We start from the raw sequence: 20,528 nt of genomic DNA, 5'->3' as shown, positions 1-20,528 counted from the left end.
AAAATTGTAATACTGTTAGAAATAGTTTTCAAATTCTTGACCACAGATATTTTTCAGTTTTTTCCTTTTTTAAAAAATTATTTGGAAATAAAACTTCACAAAAGAAAACACACACACACTTGGGCACACAATGTTGTTCCTCAATTACTGGGCTGATTGTAGCCTCTGTTTTCACATGGCTTCCACAAAGTTGAGGGAACTAACTGAAGTTCAAGCTACCCACTACGAGTTGTTATTATCTCATATCTTTTTTTGCATAAAATAAATGGAAGTAAAATAAATTCTCAAGAGATGTATAATCTGAAAGAATGTTATTGACAGATTTTTATCTAAAGGAATGATGACTAAGAGGTAAACATGTATAAACAACAAAAATGACAGGGAAATAGACTGATGTCAAGTCTCTTGATTTAGCTAATATAACATTCTTTTACATTTTTTTTTAACTTTCCAAAATAAATATTGGTTGTTTCTTCATGGTGACCACAATCACTCTGAGACCAAATGTGGTAAGAAAACAGAGGAGACCATTGAGGTTCTGGCACAAAATACTGGGACCTGGCCATAAAGTAACAGGCAAGGAACTGCTAGAAGCACAAAGCTCATTCTATGTAATGCTGGGTTCTGCAAAATGTGGCAGATAATAAACTTTAATGGCACTTTTCATTCACGCTGTTATTAGTGCAGAAGCAATAAAAAATATGAAGAACTTTTTTTTTTAAAGACCGCTTTCCACATTTTACTTTTAAACAGCCCTTGCTCTATCCTGGTGAGGTAATGGGGAAGATTTATGCAAGCAAAACAATGATGTATGCCCTCAACTGAAAAAGCAGTGTGTGCTCACTTAGTACCCAGAACTCAGAAGCCATTTGCAGATTGTCCCTTAATAGAATAGGGTGTCTAAACAAAGTCCTTTGAGTTTCCTCATGTTTCTTAGAAATATGTTAGACTCAAAATGATCCCTTTCCAAATACCTTAAAGTAATTCATTTTAAACGTGCTATAACTTAGGAGACTTATCATATATCAGTCTACCATATATACTATAAAATCCATTTTCAAAATCCACAGAAAGTTAACTCATTTATTAAAAAAAAAAAAAAAGTCTTATAATTATCAAACACAACACAATCCAAAGCTGAGGTAAGGGGATCAAGAATTAGTGACACAATTTACTCTCTACTGATTGTAGGAGACAGAAACATTATTTGATAACAGAGAAACTTAATCTCTTTACCACAAAGACACAAAAACTAAGTCCCCAACTATTTTTTCACTTTCCTAAATACACAGAATTTCTAGGGATGGCGTGAACATGTCAATCTCAAAGACAAAAAGAGAATTCATATTTAGTGGTAGATTTTATTTTGAAGAAAGTTCTTCACTTTATATTATAATAAAGCTAGGAGAACTGAGTCTGACTTTTCAACGTCTCATAAATCCTCTCCTCTTCCTCAGAGACGCTACACACTGGTGTGCATGTGTCACAGGTTCCTATGAGTGACGGTACCAAGGCATCATTTACATGTAAATTGCAGTATGCAGAGTACCCACCAGTCTGTAGCTGCCACTTAATATTCACAACCGCCTCACAGAAGTAGCAAGTTCACCATTCAATCTTTAATAACTGCATCAGTTACCAGAAATGACTCAATTTTATTAACACAACTGTCTGATGCACTTTTTTTCTCTCAAACAAATACAAACTAATCACCCTTTCTTCTTAAGAGTTATTGAATTTAGAAATGTTTAAACCTGTCACAAAATGCAGGATCCCAGGCCCTGCTGTCTTTTTTCTCCCCTGCTGTCTTTTTCTCTATTCTGATTTAGCACATCTGGACTGGAGCCCAACCATGCGCACTATTAAGAATCACTCTGGGTAACTCCTACTACAGATGGTCCAAGGATTACATGTTGAAAGCACCATTTTACTGAAACAGAATTATTCTATAATGCTTAAGGTGGAAAATTCTGGCCTGACTCCATGAAAATAGCCAACATTCATAGGCATGCAAAAGTGCACCAATCCATGGATAAAATAAATGTACAAATTTGCATCACTGAAGTGAGCAAACTAAATAAGTAACACCCATTGTGAACAAAGGTGGAGTGCCAGAGGTAAACCAAACTTGACCAGTAAAATCTTAAGACTGAGAAACTCCTAGCCTCATTTATTCTAATACAGCTATAAAATTTGTTCCAGCCTTTTCAATGGCTGAAATAAGAGAAAAAGTGCTGAAGAGCTGTTTTCGAGTAGCCAAGTCTCAAGCTGTGAGAGTGTTTCTAGATGCCAGTAAACATACAGCAACTCCCTAAGCTCACTTCCTATGGTGGAAGACAATTCAGCCTGTTGTGAGTAGGAGATACAGGCTTCCTGGTTCCTGGGATGTTCTGTGAGTAGCATCTTGGAAAGTTTTAAGGAGGTGCATTCAAGCATTCTTGAACAAATCAGATTTTTCCTATTATTAACTCAGAGGTTGGAAAAATTATTTAACAACATATGCTAGCTTTACCTATGACATCCATGTCTAAGCAATCCATGGAATTACAGACATGTACCACAGTATGCCAAATAAAGTATTACAAATTATGGTTTGAAAATATGCTTTAGACACAGTAAAGATTATTTTTTTCAGAAGTATTGGGACTTCATTGTTATGAAGCATGTTATGTAGCATGAACATTCAAATTAACCATCAAGGGCCTAAATTAATCTAAAATATTGGATTTAAAACGTTGAACTAGAAACTGTTTTAGATTGTGATTATATATTTCTTTGAACTCACCACAAGTTCTTGCTCATATGTCCAGACACCACACGCCAGTTCTATGCAGAAAATGACAAGTAGACTTCCAAAGTACTGTAGAAAACCAAGTTTGCCATTAGTACAGAATCAATATGAAGTACGGTCAAGGACTTAAAATCAGCATACTACAGAGATACAGCCACATCAATGTTCATAGCTGCTCAATTCACAATAGCCAGACTGTGGAACCAACCTAGATGCCCTTCAATTGATGAGTGGATAAAGAAACTGTGGTATATATATACAATGGAATATTACTCAGCCATAAAGAATGATAAAATTATGGCATTTGCTAGCAAATGGATGAAATTGGAGAATATCATGCTAAGTGAGATAAGCCAATCTCAAAAAGCCAAGGGACGAATGATATCGCTAATAAGTGGAGGATGACACATAATGGGGGGGAGGGAAGGGTTAGTGTTAGGGTTAGAGTTAGGGTTAGGGAGGGGGCAAGTATGGAGGAAGGAAGGACTGTATAGAGGGTAAAGAGGGGTGGGAGGGGTGGGGGGAAGGGAAAAAATAACAGAATGAATCAAACAACATTACTCTATGTAAATTTATGATTACACAAATGGTATGCCTTTACGCCATGTACAAACAGAGAAACAACATGTATCCCATTTGTTTACAATAAAAAAAAAAAAAAAAAAAAAAAAGAGACAAATCAGATATTATTCAGTGTTATGTTTATCTAATGGACAAGGAAGTGAAGCAGATGAGAAAAAATTCAGCAAATTTAGAAACACCTACAGATAACATGCAATACTCACCTAAGTGGCCCAGTTTTAATTTTCTCCTAGAACAAATCTTTGATAAATGCCAGTATTTTTCACAGGCTAGACAGTAATTTCCATATTAAAGTTTGGTAAACTATAATCAAGTTCTCTGAGAAATTAAACCTCATTTCATTTCAAAATGAATGAAATGTGATCAAAAAGTTTAATGCGCTGCCTATAAGCATATTGTAACTCACTCTTCCAGGCAATGGGGACCACTTTTGCATTCTTTGAAAACCATAGTATAGAGCAAAATCTCAACTACCAATTATAATGCAAAATAAATAGTAAGGTGCTTTCATGGGAAGGCACTTAGATTGATAAAAGAATTTCAGAAAGTTTGACAAGGTATGCTTGGGCAAAGAGATAACACAAAGTTGAGTATAATATCAAAACCAAAAATAAGGGCTGGGCGCGGTGGCACATATCTGTAATTTCATTAGTTCAGGAGGCTGAGGTAGGAGGATCACTAGTTCAAAGCCAGCCTCAGCAACTTAGTGAGGCCCTAGGTAACTTAGTGATGACCTATCTCTAAATAAAATATCAAAAGAACTGGGGATGCGGCTCAGTGGTTAAGTGCCCCTGGGTTCAATTCCTGGTACCAAAAAAAAGAAAGAAAAGAAAGAAAAAATAAGGATAAAAAAATCAGGATTCCTATAAATAGAGGACACACATGAACACAAACAGTAATGGGGATTAGAACAAAAGGATAAGAGTTTTAGGCTAGTAAAACACACAAACAAATGTGTAAAAGCAGTTGAAAAACTCAGTGAAGGGTCAAGGAACAAGAAAAAGATCCATCTACCAGAAAGAAATGTTAGAAGATCAAATATGAAAGGCAGATGAGAGGTATATTTAAGACAGATTATGGTGAACTTTAAATAATACACTATGATGTTTAAAAATTTATCACCTCAGTAACAAGGTAGCATCTCTCAAAGTTTCTGAAAAAGAGAGACATGCTAAAGAGTTTAATGGTAGAATTCTAATCAGTTTGGGAGGGAAGGGCCAATTAGGTAGGCTGATGATTCCTTAGACAGGAACAAAGAGACCACAGAAGGTGGGGACCCAAATTTAGATGGTGGCCTTGCAAATAGTCTGGAAAGACCATCCTCAAGCAATATAATAATAATGCCTTTACTCCATGTACAAATAATGCCTTTACTCCATGTACAAACAGAGAAAAAACATGTATCCCAGTTGTTAACAATAAAATATATATATATATGTATATATATATATATATAAAATAATAGAAATTCCACAGGAAATTGGATTGATTGGATTTAGAAACCTAGGGGGAAAAAAGTATCAACCCCAGGTAGAGAAATGGGGAAGGGTAACTAGTTCTGTGAAAACACTGATTTTGAGAAACACAGAGATGCCAATTCAGTGCTCAGATACCCAAGGATAGAAATTCTGATGATTAGAGATAAAAATTTAGCAATTTTTGGATAGTACTCTCTATATATCAGGTACTTTATAATTAGTCCAGTCAAGAACTTTCTGAAATGAAAAAGACTACCCCATTTACAAATGAGAAAATGAATGCCAAAAGTGGATAACATTCAGGAATGTGCATAGTACATTTTGGAGAGCTGGGCCATTGTAGCCCTGTTCTGTGTGGTCTTTCTGGCCCACCTCACCAGCTGAGGAGATAAGTTTACAGAAGCAAGTGATAAACATGTGAGAAAGAATGGGCTCTCTGGAAGTTCTCTCCCTGCTTCCAGCAGGAATAAAATGATCCTGAGCTCATGAATCTTCCACATCACAAGAAGGGGTTGGGTAAGAGTCCAGAGCAGTGATTGTCATCAACTGTCCCCTTCACTGAAGTGAAAGCTTCACCAAGAGCAGGTACTTTTTTGTGTCCCTCATCACATAAAGTACTCAATAAATATGTGTTACATCAAAGAACGAACAAAAAACAGAGATTTGCTAGGAAGTGCCTGGAAGCTACTTGCACCAGGTGCAAGGCCTCTTTATAAAGGTGATCCTTAAGATGAGTCAGTGACTTCTATTCTTCCCCCTCCACCCTCTCTCACTGTGGCTTAGCATCTACATATCAGTGAGAACTTTGGTTTTTGGGGGACTGGCTTATTTCACTCAGCATGATATTCTCCAATTCCATCCATCTACCAGCAAATGCCATAATTTCATTCTTCTTTAAGGCTTAGTAATATACCATTGTGTATATACACCACATTTTCTTTATCCATTCATCTGTTGAAGGACACCTAGGTTGGTTCCATAGCTTGGTTATTGAACATAGAGCTGCTATTAAACATTGGCTGTGTCACTGTAGTATACTGATTTTAAGTCCTTTCGGTATAAACTGAAGAGTGGAATAACTGGATGAAATGGTGGTTTCATTCCAAGTTTACGAATAAGGAATCTTCATACTGTTTTCCATAGTGGTTGCACCAATTTGCAGCCCACCAGCAATGTATGAAGGGACCTTTTTCCCCACTCTCTAATTGCGAGAGATGTTGAATAATTTTTCATAAATTTTTTGACCATTCATATTTCTTCTTCTGTGACATGTTTGTTCAGTTCCTTTGCCCATTTATTCTTTGGGTTATTTGGGTTTTTTGGTGTTAAGTTTTTTTTTTTAGTTCTTTTAAATCCATTGGATTAAACGAAGGGGAAGGAGGGGAAAGAGAAATAGGAAAGACAGCAGAATTAATTGGACATAACTTTCCTATCTTTGTATTTGAATGCACAGACAGGGTAACTGCATCATCTAAAACCACAAGAATGGGATCCTTATTAGAATAAGTTACACTCCATGTATGTAAAATATGCCAAAATACACTCCACTGGGATGTATATCTGTAAAGAACAACAATAACAAAAAAGATGAGTCAGTGAGGATTGGGGGTGAGGGTGAAAAGCTGATAGGATTTGAGAAAAAGTGTTCCAGGAAGAGGAAACATCAACCTCAAGGTCACCTTACAGGATGAGTGATTTGCTGAAAAACGCAGTGTTAACTGGAGCACAGTGGGTGGATGGGAAGAGTGAGGGCAGCAGAGTTGAGAGGCAGGAAGAGTCAGCTTGCTGTGGGCCATGGAAGGAGCCTGTATTTTATTTGAAGAGTACTGGAAATCTATTAGCAGATGACATGATCTGATGGATATTGTAAAAACTATTCTAGTTATTTTGTGAAAAAAAAAATGACCTAAAGCAAAGCAAGTGTATGCTGAGGTGACTTACATAAGGAACTTCTGAACTAGGGGAACAGGGGAAAGGAAGAGAGGGAGCTGACACAGGATTGTGAGCCACCAGAACCTACATTTTGAGGTTCAATGTGCATAATTTTTGCCCAAAGAAGGGAGAGCAATAAACAATATAGAAAGTGAGACTGATTTTCTATATAATCCCCTGATATAATCCTTGTGCCATAAAAATATAAAGTGCTAAAATTCATATTATTTGCTTCCTTCATAGTCCTTATATTTAAAAAAATAAAGAATATAGAACTGCATAATTTCTTAGACAATAGCATGGCTTGAAAATAGTAATTGGTTCAAAAGATAATATTTTGCTTTGGGGATCCATTTTATAAGCTACTCTTATTTTCAGCATTTGTAGTACTTATGGTCATCTTCAGTCTCCTCAGATCTCATTTCCAAGTGTGGTTATTTTTTGGACTTAATTTGAACATTTTAGTCTTGAGATGCTGATCAAAGAAATCTGGCAAGCAACAGTACTCCAATTCAGTCTCTAAACTCTTTAATATTTTAATTAAGAGATCTTTAGGCATGAAAAATATTGTATTTGCTCCTGTGTTACAGAGGGCAAATGTTCAGGAGTTATATGCTCGATCAATTTTCCTATCTTAGAGACAGAGAGACTCCAGAGAAAAATGACACTACAGGGTACCTCTGCCTCTCAGATCCTCAACCTAAATTCTTTTCAAAACCGATTTCTGGCTACATTGACAACCAAAGCAGTCCTCAAAAGGCCAGATGTCTCTAAGGATAAAACATGGACAGGGACGGTAATTCTGTACACACTGAAGGAGATACAGATATGCTGACTTTGCCTTGGGGCTAACCATGCAGATTTCTTAACTGATTTTGTATCCTTTGATATCCCACTTGACATAATTCATTTCCTGCCTGCGGGAGTCACTGATGAGTTTGCAAAAACCTGCACTGTACCTGTCAAAGACTCCAGAAGAGGGCCATGGAGAAGTATCCAGATGTATGCAAAATGGGTAATACCTGAGTAATTGCCAAGTCTATGGGTCCAAACAGACATGTCAAAACAGCAGGCATGATATAACATTTGATTTCTTAGAATGAGCATTACAGTGGTCTAGCAATATCATGGTTAAGTATATATACCTAAAACAAATTATCATTCCAAACTCAAAATTGAGATTACTGATCATGGAAGAGAGAAGGTAAATTCTGTATGATTTGGCCACTCTTACAACTTTGGGAAAATTACAAATGTTCATGTATTTCAGATTTCCAATGGTTTCATCTAATGCAAGTTCTCCCATACAAAACAATTACTTTTTTTTTTTATTTTACTAACACTCAGGAACACTGATTTATTTGAACTTGAGGTTAAAAGTACAAGTTTCATTAACATTGTAAAACTTTCTTGTAATAAGTTACATCTATTGTTGGAGACCGCTGCCCTGTAGGGCCCACAGTGGTAGCTGGCCTCACCCTAAGATGGCGCCGAGAAGCCCAACCGCAAAGAAAAACAACTTTAAGGAAGTGCTTTCTATTGGCTGACTGATCTCCTCTGTGTCCGTGCTTAGCTCGTGATCAGTACATGTCCTCATTACCCACCATTAAGTCTCCACGAGCCAAACGCCTGACCCATTGAGGTGATTGGCTCTTACATCCCATAAAAGCTGCGAACTTTGCAGGGCGGAGGGAGGCAGGCAGCAGCTGCATGACGAGAGAAGAAGAGAGAAGCAGCAGCTGCACGAGAGAAAAGGAGAGAGAGAGCTGCGGGAGGAGAGGAAGAAGAAGACTGCGGTGGTGGAGGAGGAAGAAGAACCAGGCACTCGGCTCAGAAGCTCTCCCATAAAAATAAAGACCTTAAAACTTCATCTGAGAGCCGAGTCTTCATTGTACTTGCTGGACGAGACAGCTATAATATAATGAAATATAGTGTTTTTACAAATGAAGCTGCAACTTCATTGTCAGTATTTTGCTTTGTTGTTATTACATTAGCCTAAAACATCCAGTCCTGTAATTCCATCCTTAAAGGAGAATGTCAAATCCATCCTTTGTGCAATGTCCTAGATGAACTGCATTTACTCCTAAATTTTCTTTTTCAGTGACATTTGAGTTGCTGGTAAAGTCATCCTCATATTGATAAGTGCATAGAAAATCACTCAGTCACTATTTAGTTCAAGGGCTGGATTGAAGCATCTGTAAAGTATGATGTTAGCCATAGTTTCAACAGAACATAACTAACAAAGGATAAAGTGCCAGCTCCCACTGAGCTTTGCTATGGTCTGAAGTGGACAGCCATGTCACATTTCACTACACAACCATATGCTGTCCTCAGCTTTATTTGGGGGCATGAAATTGTAGCCCTAGTGGTGTTAGCATGTGCCTCTCATGCTTACTTTCCCAGTGTATATAGTTAAATGAGATGGTCTGTACCAATTTAGCTTGCAGAGCAATTAGCCCTCTTCTTTGTATGCTTTCTCTCTCCAATGGTGGAAAGAGTTCTGAATTTGGAGTTAGAAGATTCCCAGTTCTAAAACACGCTGAGTGATCCTTTGCAGATCCTTTAACTACCCCCACTTCAGTTTGTTCATCTGTATAGCGAAAATAAAAATAAAGCCTTTTGCAGTTGTCGAGGTTTACTGAATACATGAAGGTTTTGCTTTCATGGTGGGTTTGTTGAGTTAAGGGCATTAACAGTATTGCTCTGATTCTCAACACCAAGTAAGACATTAAAAAGAGCACAAAAGGATCTCATTCTGGAGACTCTATGGGGATCAAATGCCATTTTGGTAACTTGGTGCTATAAAACCGAGACAGGCAATGGCAACTCAACAGCTTACTTTTCTCCTTTCCTCTGCTCTTCAGGGTCCCCTGACTACTGTACTTCAGGCCTCAGACATGTCCTTCAACCCTTTGGCTGCCTTACCCCCAAGTCACAGTGCTTACTCAGAGGCCAGACCATGAGTAAAGGCTGACAAGATCTTATTCTTAAGCATTACTTTATTCCCAATGCCTAAACAGTACCTATCACTGAACAGGTATTCAATAAACATCAGGGGAAATCACAATCAGGTTACCAACTCAGAAGAACAATTTCAGTCTTTTCTTGGGTTTCCTTTACCTAATTTGAACCTTGCGTTTCATGTTAACATTTGACTCCCCTTGACTTCTGCCTACACATTTCTATTTTAAATATTGCCTCTCTGTTTTATGCGCATCTGCTTTTGTAGATTATATTATGACAATCCAGTGAGCCCTGAAACATTTAAAGCCATTTGTACAATTCAAGAAAAGGAGCAATATGCACAGTCTCCCTATCTTCCTGTGCTACTATCAACTAAGCATTTTATGAACAAATGAAGAATGAGAAAATAGGTGTTTATTCAAGGAAGTTAGAACATAATTATTTGCATTACTCTTTTATTTGTCTTGAGAAATTATTCAATACAAGATTCCTTAAAATAGAAGGGCCTCCATTATAACTAAACTCAATTTTGAGTCATATTAATTTTATCCCAAAGCGTAATTTACACAAAAAAAGTATATCTAAAAGGCACTCTGATAATAGGACACACCCCTGAAGTGATGTAATTGATAATTGATTTTTTTTTTCATCAGACTGCTGGAGCTGAGAATAAATCCCTTCAGTTCAAATATAGATGCCCTGATGGGGTCAACTGGTAGAAAATTAGATAAAACAACATATGTGAAGTTGCTCTGTTGGTTTTTTTTTTTTTTAAAGTTATACAAGAAGAAGAAAAAAATAGACAAAATAGACCTGGCTTCAGATTCTAGCTATTTTATCTACCAACTGGGCAACCTGACCTTGGAAAAACCAGTAAGCCCTAGCTTCCTCATTTATAAAATGAGTGCGTTAAAGCCACTTTGCAGTGCTGTGCTAACTCAGTGAGGTAAAGTGCTATTGCATGGTAACTAGCCTCTAAACGGTAGCCATTAATAATCATATAACAGTATCTACCAGAACATACACGCCTGCAAGGACAAGAAAGGTCATTATGTTTAAAATACCTAATGCACTTTCTGGCACATAGCAAGCACTCAAGTCATACTTCTTGAACAGAAGTAATTATTATAGGATGAAGGTGTGTAAAAGTGTTCATTCACCAGAGATTATCAGTGTCACCCCTACAAAAGAGTATCCAATCCCAAAAGCTATTTGGCAAAATCTTAAGTAAAATCCCTGTCCAGTCAGAATATAGCTGGTACTTTCCAAAAATGTCTTCATTAGAAAACTAAAGCAGGATGGGTGTGAAGGGTGGGGACCCAATTTAGGACTGAAATCAATTTGTTATTTTAAACTAACTAGAGTTGGCCACAGAATTGCAAGAATAGCATCACTTACCAGCCTGTGTCCACTGGAAGTATTTGAGGAAGAAGGGAAGGCATAGCATTCCACCTTCCTACTTAAGCCTTGATGACTGTAAATGTATCTCCCAACAGAAACAAAGGGGACTTATCCCTCCAAGTTTAAATGTCATTTCACTTCTTTATATGTGTAAAGACAAAGTGGTAGAATTGCAGGAAGGTTCTTAAAAGAAATTTATTTGTAAGAAATATCTGATTCCTATTACCATGACCCCTAGGATTTCACCCCAGAGAAAGCCAATTATCCTATCCTGCCTCCCTCTTGAAACTTTACTAAAACAACAGCAAAGGGATATTTTAAAAGGTGTAGTCTCAGAGAAAAGAAAAAATAAAATGACACAACAGCAAGCATGTTTTGGAAAGTGTAAAGCATATAGAAGAATAGTAAATTTCTCAGTTCTTCACCAAGGCTGCATGGTAAGTCTACAAGAGGGGAAAGCTGGGAACAACTTCACTCATATCGCAGAGCCCAAAGTACTTGAATGTTGGCAGCTCTGGATATTTCTAGAAGTGGATGAGGACGGGGCTAAAATGGGGCCTGCTATGTAGTTTCTCTTGTGCAGGGCTAGATCATATGTGGGGTAAGGGCACAGAGTCAAAACCCTGACTCTGGGAGTTGGGTGGAAGCAGGCTCGTGGAGAGCAGCCTGTGAACTCATTTATTGCGGGAACAGCTATACATTTTATAGGTTTCTTGCCCAATCATGATGTGCCATAGGGGATCATACCACCAGGTTCCTATACGAGTTCCCTTGGTAACACTGAGTCAACTTGGGGCAGTTGTTTACTTTCCTAGGTAGGAGAAGTGGAACGCTCCTTCCTACAAGTGTTCCTTACACACTTGAGATGTTCACTGCTGCCGGCCAAGAACTAGGATTTCTCTCAACACTGCTGAAAACCCTTTAGGCAGAGGTTGGATCCTGAAGTTCCCCTCCCAGATAACATGGGCGGCTGCCACACCTCTAATCAACTAAGAAGTCTGAGGAAGGGGACACTGGACAGTCTTGGACCTGGGGAGAGCATGTATAATAAGAGAGAAAGTACAACACTACAGAGGATTGACATCAAATTCATATAACCTTCCTACAAAAGTTTAAAACTCAAATCAAACCAAAATAGCAGTGAATTTGTCCACAGAATATTGAGGTAAAAGAAGAGGAGAAGAGGGTCTTCCAAATTCTGGAAAAGAAACAAAGATACATGACTTTCAATCTGTTTCTGCAGCCATCAAAATTAATGTATAAGGGTTCAATCCCCAGCACTGCAAAAAAAAAAAAAATAATAATAATGTATAAGGGTTTATCAAGACATTTTCAGCCAGTTTTTACAGCACATGCCTTCAGTCCCAGCAACTGCAAAGGCTGAGACAGAGGGATGGCAAGTTTCAGGTCAGCCTCAGCAACTTAGAGAAACCCTACGTGAAAATTAAAAAATAAAAAGGGCTGGGAATGTAGCTCAGTTGGTAGAATGCCCCTGGTTCTATTCCCAGTACCACCAAAATAAAAAAGTAAAATCATTTTCAGGCATGCAGGCTTCTAAAAATCTCCTGTGCATGCTTTGTCAGGAAACTACTAGAAGATGAGCTCCCTAAAATGAGAGAATAATCAGAAGAAGACAATGACTTGAAATCCAGGAAACAGTATCTAAAATAAAGGGAGGCAAAGGAAATGACAGCATGGTGAGAGAACATTCTACGATGGAGACAAAGTCGACAGGCCTAGACTGGAGCAGTCTAGAATATTCTGAGATATGTTTGAAAAAAAAAAAAAAAAGGTGAAATGTCCAATATATTTGAATACATAAAGAGAAAAATTAAACCAGGGAATACATGGTTGAATTAAATATTAATACACAGGAAACTAAACAAAGTTATTAATTCCAAGAAAAATAGCATCCTCTTCCAGAAAGAAAAACGTAAACCCAGTATTTTATCTGGCCCAGCTACGAATAGATTTTCCATAGTCATAATCATGTAAACACTGATCTAACCAAAATTATGATACCTCTGGGCAGAGGTGGAGGGGGTCAGGCGAGAAAGGGTGCCAGTCCTTCATCTTCATGGGGGAAGTCAATGGAGAGTGCTTTAAACTAAAACTACAGGAATGAGAAGAAGTACATAAATATGTGATTTAGAGATGTGAAAGTAAATTACAAAGGAATCTGCTAAGACAAAAATTGACAGCTGTTGCCTTTTGAGAGTGAGGAATGGTGGGGTAAAGGATGCTACATTTCATAAAGAGTTTTAGCACTAAATTAACTCTTCAAATTATGTGCATGAAACACTCTGATAAGTAAAAACAAAATTAAGGCAAACGATAACTTAGCCTTGACACCAAAGAGAAAAGACTCAATAGCTAAAGGATCTTAAATGTGTTTTACACAGAAAAAGTAAGTAGAAAATGCTGAAAATTATAAGAAGCTCAAATAAACATAAGGGTTATTGGGATTAATGGAGGTGAATGGCAATTGGAAACTATATGTTCAGGTCCTTCCTTCATTTTGTTAAATATACATTTAATAGTTCAAATGGAAGTGGTATAACAAAACACAAAAAGTGCATACCTAAATGTGATTTATAGACCACATCTAGAGGTCTCTTAGTACATATCACCTGGAAATTTACAGGTGATTTCTGCAATATTGCTCATTAAAACCACATGTACAATCACCCAAATCAGTATGAGTTGGATTATTTTCTACAATAGTTCATTTCACTCAAAGAAAAAGTCATTTATTGTACTAGATATTTACATGTACTAAAATGTTCTTCATCAAAAATTACAAAACTATTACCATTTCTAATTTTCCAAAAAGAGAAAATGGAGCTAGACACAATTCATTTATGACTGAGAGGAAAAAGGACACTAAGTTTTTCAGTGCACAGGCTCTGGAGCCAGACATCCTGAGTTTAGATTGTAGCTCTAAAACTCAGTTGGGCAAATCACTTAAACTCTCCATTCCTCACTGTTCCCCTCTGTAAAACTGGCTAACAAAAGTGCCAACCTCATAGTACAGTGGAAGAATTTAATAAGCCAAGGTAGGTAAAGTACATAAAACAGTGACTGGTGCATAGTATATATTATATTAGGAACATTATTGTTAGCTATACCTCACAATCTATTATCTACAGATCCTAACTTCCAAACACGCATGCATACAAGTACACATTCATACATGCATATACAAAATCTCATTTTTAAACTAGGGAAGAATGTCACAAAAACAGTGTATCCACCTTTGATTTCCTCTAAGTGGGGAAAAATAAAAGAACAATATATCAAAATTTTAAAGATGGCCCTAAATTCCTTATTTTCCTATTACCTACCATGTCTAGTGAAAGGCACAAATGCAGTTTTAAATCTATGTGAAAAGTTATATCAGATAACAATTTCATCTTATTTGCCTCTTCAACGTCGTAGTCAGATTGACTTCTACTAGTAAAATTAATTTTGTTCTTATTCACATTTTATAATTTTTATAATGAAGTAAGAGACATGGAGTCAATGAGTGCTAAATAGTTCATTAAATCCAACTTTTCAAAAGGCATTAAAAGATGATAGAATTTTTTTCTTTTTACAGTTTTTCATCTTGTTAATGATTTACATTAACAAACTTTCTAAGAAGGTGCTATTTGTTTTTGTGTAAAATATTTCAAATAATTTTCACACTGATAGGAATCGACTTATTTTTCAATTTTCATTTTTAACTTTTGTTAATCTAAGTAAACAAAAAAGCAATCTTCCCTAATGAAGTTAATCAATTCATTGAGTGTATGTAACCTGGTAAACAGCTAAGAAACACAGGGAAATAGACTTTCAATTAAAAAGACATTTTTAGAAAACAATACATTGTGTCATCTTTACTTCATCTAATTTTTTGGAGAGAGGATTCTATAACACAGACTATCTAATGAAAACAAATAACTCCATATCCAACTCATCACAAACAGGTGTTTTCTAAACTGTTTTTCTACATTAATACCAACTGTAATCGAATTCTTACAATAAAACAAAATTGTACTGTTTTCTTGAACACTTTTGCATGTGTCTTTGTGTAAGCAAGTACATAATCAAACAAGAATCATAGAACCCCACCAATGAGAACAAGTTTCACCGATAGAAAAGTAAAAATTATAAATCCTATAAAAGTATTTTAACCTGCTACTCTCTTAATTTATAACTAAAAGCTCAGATGGTATTTTTTTTCCATAAGTAACAGTCAAAATAATTTAAAACCACAAAAATCAGACTCGTTTGTCTTGGAAAAATAATACAACCTGAGATTCAACTCCCCACAATAAAAACTATTTTAAAATATAGCATACTTTGCTGGACATTTTAGTATTTTGAAAACAAGGCACCCTTTTGACTCCTTCTACATGTTACATAACCAACCCTTTTAATAAACAAAAAGTTTGATTAAAGGTCTGTGTTCACTAAATGATAAATGATAAACTCCAGTCTCTGCCCTGTCAAATACTAAACTCTGCAAGCTTTCAGTGCTAAGTATCTTTATGTCAGTTGTTTATTTTTCCTTTCCTAGTGATTGGAGGTTTAAAAATATTGTATTACTTATAGTTAGTAAATAAGGGAATTCCAATGCCAAATATTTGTACAAGATAATGGAACAGCCGCCCTTCTGTTAAGAATTCACAGGGACTAAAATACTAACAGCTCAAGAATACTTGCTGCTTAAAACATATATACACATAGTCTCTGTTTAGCCAATTCTCAAAACAATGTCATAGCAGACAGAGGGTTGGTACTTTCTGCAGACTCACCGTTAACCATGTCTGATGCCTTTCGACAGTTTTTTCAAAGAAAAGGCAACACTATTCTTCTTTAAAGAATCATAAATAGAATGAGGTCAGTCTAATTTAGGAAAAGCTAGAACTATAGGCCAGTTGTTAAACGAACAGTCTTATAACTACTCAGTGCAGGCAGAAAGTCGAGTTCAGGTAAGAAAGTATTGGTATGTTGTGGTCCCCTGTTCAGACTTTATACTTGAGTAAGTACAGAATACTATTTCTACAAATGTTTCTTTATTTATTCTTCTTTTCCAGTTTACTTAAACTGGTCATTGCTAAGTCATTTTCTTTTTTTAATCAAAGGTGTTGCTGAAGTCCAAATTAGTGTTTGCACCATGTGCTATTTCAACTACTAGACAGAGAAATGTGTTGTGGCAGTATCCCAGGTCTAGTTGAGTTCCCAAGGTCAACGACTTATACCATGGCAGGCAATGCATTAAACCTGGGCAATAAAAACGGCTGGACTCACTGGAGAGGTCGCCATGTGAATGGCTTCTGTTGCCTTGTAAGCTAGGTCAGTTGAAATCTGCAAGCTCAGCCCCACCTCCAGAGATTTAGAGTGTGTTACTGGTCTCCGAAGAAGTTACCTCTACAGATAATTGGGCCATTCCTCAGACCTGAAACAGAGGTCCCCATGTCCAGAATTTGCACATGAAAATGCAAATACCTTAGCAAAACCTTAGAAATACCTTAGCAAAACAGACTCAATTCTGACCCTGATCCCGCCTCTCGGAACCACCGGCATGTGGCAGGCTCTTCCCCAGCACAGGAGATTCAACTCCCCACAATAAAAACTATTTTAAAATATAGCATACTTTGCTGGACATTTTAGTATTTTGAAAACAAGGGACCCTTTTGACTCCTTCTTCATGTTACATAACCAACCCTTTTAATAACAAAAAGTCTGATTAAAGGTCTGTGTTCACTAAATGATAAATGATAAACTCCAGTCTCTGCAATGTCAAATACTAAACTAATGAGGGCAGAGATTCTTAAAACATCTACAGAACAACAAATGGTATGGAAAATGTGAAAAAACAATGCTTCATTAGACAGAAAGCAAACTCATACTTTAATATCTGCCAATAACTCCAAAACATACCCAGAACTGTGAATATTTCTTCCTAATCACACTATTTTCATTGTTTTACCTTGGTTTTTGGACAAAATATGCAGTATAACTTATTTTTGTATATTTTCTGGAATAAGTAACATCCCTATTTGCTAAAAAGAGTATTAAAGGAAATAGTTTCCTTTTAATATTCTAAATCCACATGTACAAATATTTATTACAAGTAGACAGACTTATTCTACAATTTATATACATATATTTTATATGTTTACATATTTTACATAAGTATGTACATATTTTGAAGTAAAAATACTTTCTTCCTGAACCAAAAACATGAGTTTTGGTTTTCCTTAAAAAAGAAAAAAAGTGGGCTGGGGTTGTGGCTCAGTGGTAGTGCCCTTTCCTAGCATGTGTGAGGCATTGGGTTAGATCCTTAGCACCACATAAAAATAAACAAATCAAACAAAGGCATTGTGTCCATCTACAACTAAGAAAAAAAATTGTTTTTAAAAAGCATAAGAACACAATTCTTTGGGAATGTTACACTGATTCTCAGTCATGTTCAATGTTCAGAGAAGAAAAACCATGTGTGAATAATGATACAATCATGAAATCATCAATGTTGCCAAAACATCAATAATTGAATGTAACTGATAGAAGGATCAGTGTGAATTGAGCATCAAGAATTACAGAACAATCTTAAGGAAACACAGTTTGTTACAACAAATATTTGAATAGAACAATGCTGAAAAGCATTGAAGAAAAGCTTTTATAAACAAATCAATGATGATTTGAGCAAAGCATATCCATTATCTGTAAGTAAATGCTTCTAACATGAATGAGCTTGTTCTCAAACAAGTTAAGCAGTGGTACTATAATCCTGACCCTAGTTAACTATTTGTAGAACCTTCTTCTCCACAACTCCTGAGGTTGGAAAACTGCTGTAGCTCCCTAAGAACCGTCTTATTCTCCAACAAAGAGGGTGGGTGCTGGCTAGTCTCCCAAAAGGCACCTCATCCCCAGCTCCTAGTTTCTAGGTGTCTAATTTAGTTTGTTGACTATATTTTTGCTATCAGATCTGAGTTAAAGACATTCAGATTATAGAATTTTACTTATAATGAATATCCAGAAAAAAATCAAAAATCCTAGGATAGTCTTCCCAATAAGAACACCTTTATCTAAAGGCATATTGTGAGAATCAAAGTATCTCTTCCATCATTGAAAAAAAAAAAGAGTTCTCTAAACAAAAGTCAAGTCCCCTTAGTCCAGAATGCCACAATCAGGTAGTCATTTCTTCCAGGTAATTGAGAGAAAGACCCAGAAGCAGCTAGGAACAGATACTGCCACCAGGGACATGAGCAAATGACAGATCAGAGTGCATCACTCTTCTGTTCATAATACTTCAAAATGCAGTGTGCACAGGTACTGAAGACTCTCCACATGTTGACCCCAGCTCCCACGGCCAGCTTTCAGCATTACTGGTGCATATCCCATACCAAGATGCCTACACACCCTTTCCACCCACCATGAGCTTCCTAGCAATATCACAGGGGCTCAGGCCGCTAGCCTTCTAGATCCTCAAAAGTATCCTGCACTCAGCAAGTGCATCCTACGAGTCATAGTCCACCCAATGTTTTTAAAATATCTTCATGGTTATGATTACTTTGAGGAAATTTGCCATCTCCAAACTTGAACATTATGAAACAAACAAAAAATGACAATCTAAAGAAAATCCAGATTTTCCTTATATATCCATGTATGTATACACATATATATTCTTTGTATGGATATAACCACTTATTTTATAAGAATTCAAATATATTGTTCAATAGGAATACATAATGATATAAATATATTATTTGTATTTTAAAAATAAAGTTTAAGTGATCATTTCTTTCATCTGAGATAAATTCATCTTAACCTGAATATGCAACCAAGGACAGTTAACACCTTCAATCTGAAAAGTGAAAGGGATATGGAGCACAATCTTTAAAAAGTATGTTTTAAAAATTTCTGTAATATCATAATTTTTAAAATTCATGATCTTAGTATTCCAGTCACCAGCTTCTTAGATATCACACAAAAAGTAAATATTAAACACAAGTTTTTCAAACAGTTTATATGCAAGCTGCTTTCCTTGATAGCTTAAACGACAAAAATTCTCTTTCCTCTGCGTAATTTGCCCCCTTGTTTTGATCCTCTGCACATTTAGGACAGTGCTTCCTGAGTCCTCTAGACAGATACATGAGTTTTAAATGAATGCCTTCTATTTTATGTTTGCCAAAGAGACAATGTGGAAGCCAATAAGAAAACAAAAATACCGCATTGTTGCTGTTGCGTTCACCTTGAGAAGCACTTGAGCTTGCATGCTCCGTGCACGCACAGTGACCAGCATGCACAGGGGAACAGTCACTTCAGCAGCATATGCTGCTAAAGGGATGCCTGGCATTGTGACTTTGAACTTCTCATGGCCTAAGAGCAGTCTCCCGGTCAATGGATATAGACTTATTTGTCTTATATTTAACTAAAAGTATCTCAAATGTGTCTACAAAGAAACAATACATAAGAAGGCTTCAAATGCTTAACATGACAGAGCACATGTAAATAGTGCAAAGGTCAGAAATACAAAAACTGGAATCACTCATGCCTCAAACCCAGAAGCCATGTAAGTCCAATGAGCACCCAAAATCCTGAAACAAAGACATGCAGCTGTCCTGGGCCCTAGTCTATGACACATTTCCTTTTCAAGACATCTATTTCCATGCTCTTTTGGGAAATCCTTAGAGGCAGTCACATCAGCGTCACTTAAGAAACAGAAATGATCATGGAACTCTGTCATGGGCTCTTATGTGTATAAAAGCCACAGTGTAACTATGAAGAGGGCTTTCTATTGCCTCCAGTCCCAAATGTGAAATATTTTATCACAAACCAGAAATACCAATTGGCTCTCCATAGCTCAAGGTATCAAGGCCTTAATAATGGAACTTTCTTCACATTGGTCTCACCGTGCCCCAATATCACAACCAAACTGAATTTCTAAGTTTTGCCTAAACTTGCGGTGCCCCTTGTTTTAGTCAGCTTTTTCACTGCTATGGCTAAAAGACCTGATCAGAACAAAGAGTGGCAGAAAAGTTGATAGGGGGACTCATGGTTTCAGAGGTCTCAATCCACAGACAGCTGGCCACATACCTCTGGGTTTGAGGTGAGGCTGAACATCATGGCACAAGAGTGTGGCAGAGGGAAGAAGCTCATATGATGATCAGAAAGCAGAGAGAGAGAGAATCCACCTGCCAGATAAAAAATGTATACCCTAAAGGCACACCCCCATGCCCACCTCCTCCAGCCATACCCTACCCACCTTCAGTGAATCCTGTCAGGGGATTAATTCACTTTGGGTGAAGGTTCTCATAAGTCAATCACTTCACCTCTAAACCTTCTCGCCTTATCTCACACATGAGCTTTTGGGGGACACCTCACATCCA

General features: G+C 36.8%; 1 protein-coding gene across 3 annotated transcripts in view; it reads right to left on the bottom strand.

The window, feature by feature from the left end:
• TSPAN12 (tetraspanin 12) overlaps nucleotides 1–20,528 on the bottom strand; it is a 77,968-nt gene that overhangs the window by 35,969 nt on the left and 21,471 nt on the right. For all 3 annotated transcript variants that reach the window (XM_079151885.1, XM_079151886.1, XM_079151887.1), the window contains one exon: nucleotides 2,786–2,860. In XM_079151885.1, the coding sequence (XP_079008011.1) occupies nucleotides 2,786–2,860 (75 nt within the window). The remainder of the gene's footprint in view (nucleotides 1–2,785; nucleotides 2,861–20,528) is intronic.

The sequence above is a fragment of the Sciurus vulgaris genome, assembly GCF_902686455.1.
Source record: "Sciurus vulgaris genome assembly, chromosome: 8".
In the NCBI taxonomy this organism is placed as follows: Eukaryota; Metazoa; Chordata; class Mammalia; order Rodentia; family Sciuridae; genus Sciurus; species Sciurus vulgaris.
The sequence above is the reverse complement of the archived record's forward strand: the minus strand, read 5'-3'. Positions and strand labels throughout refer to the sequence as shown.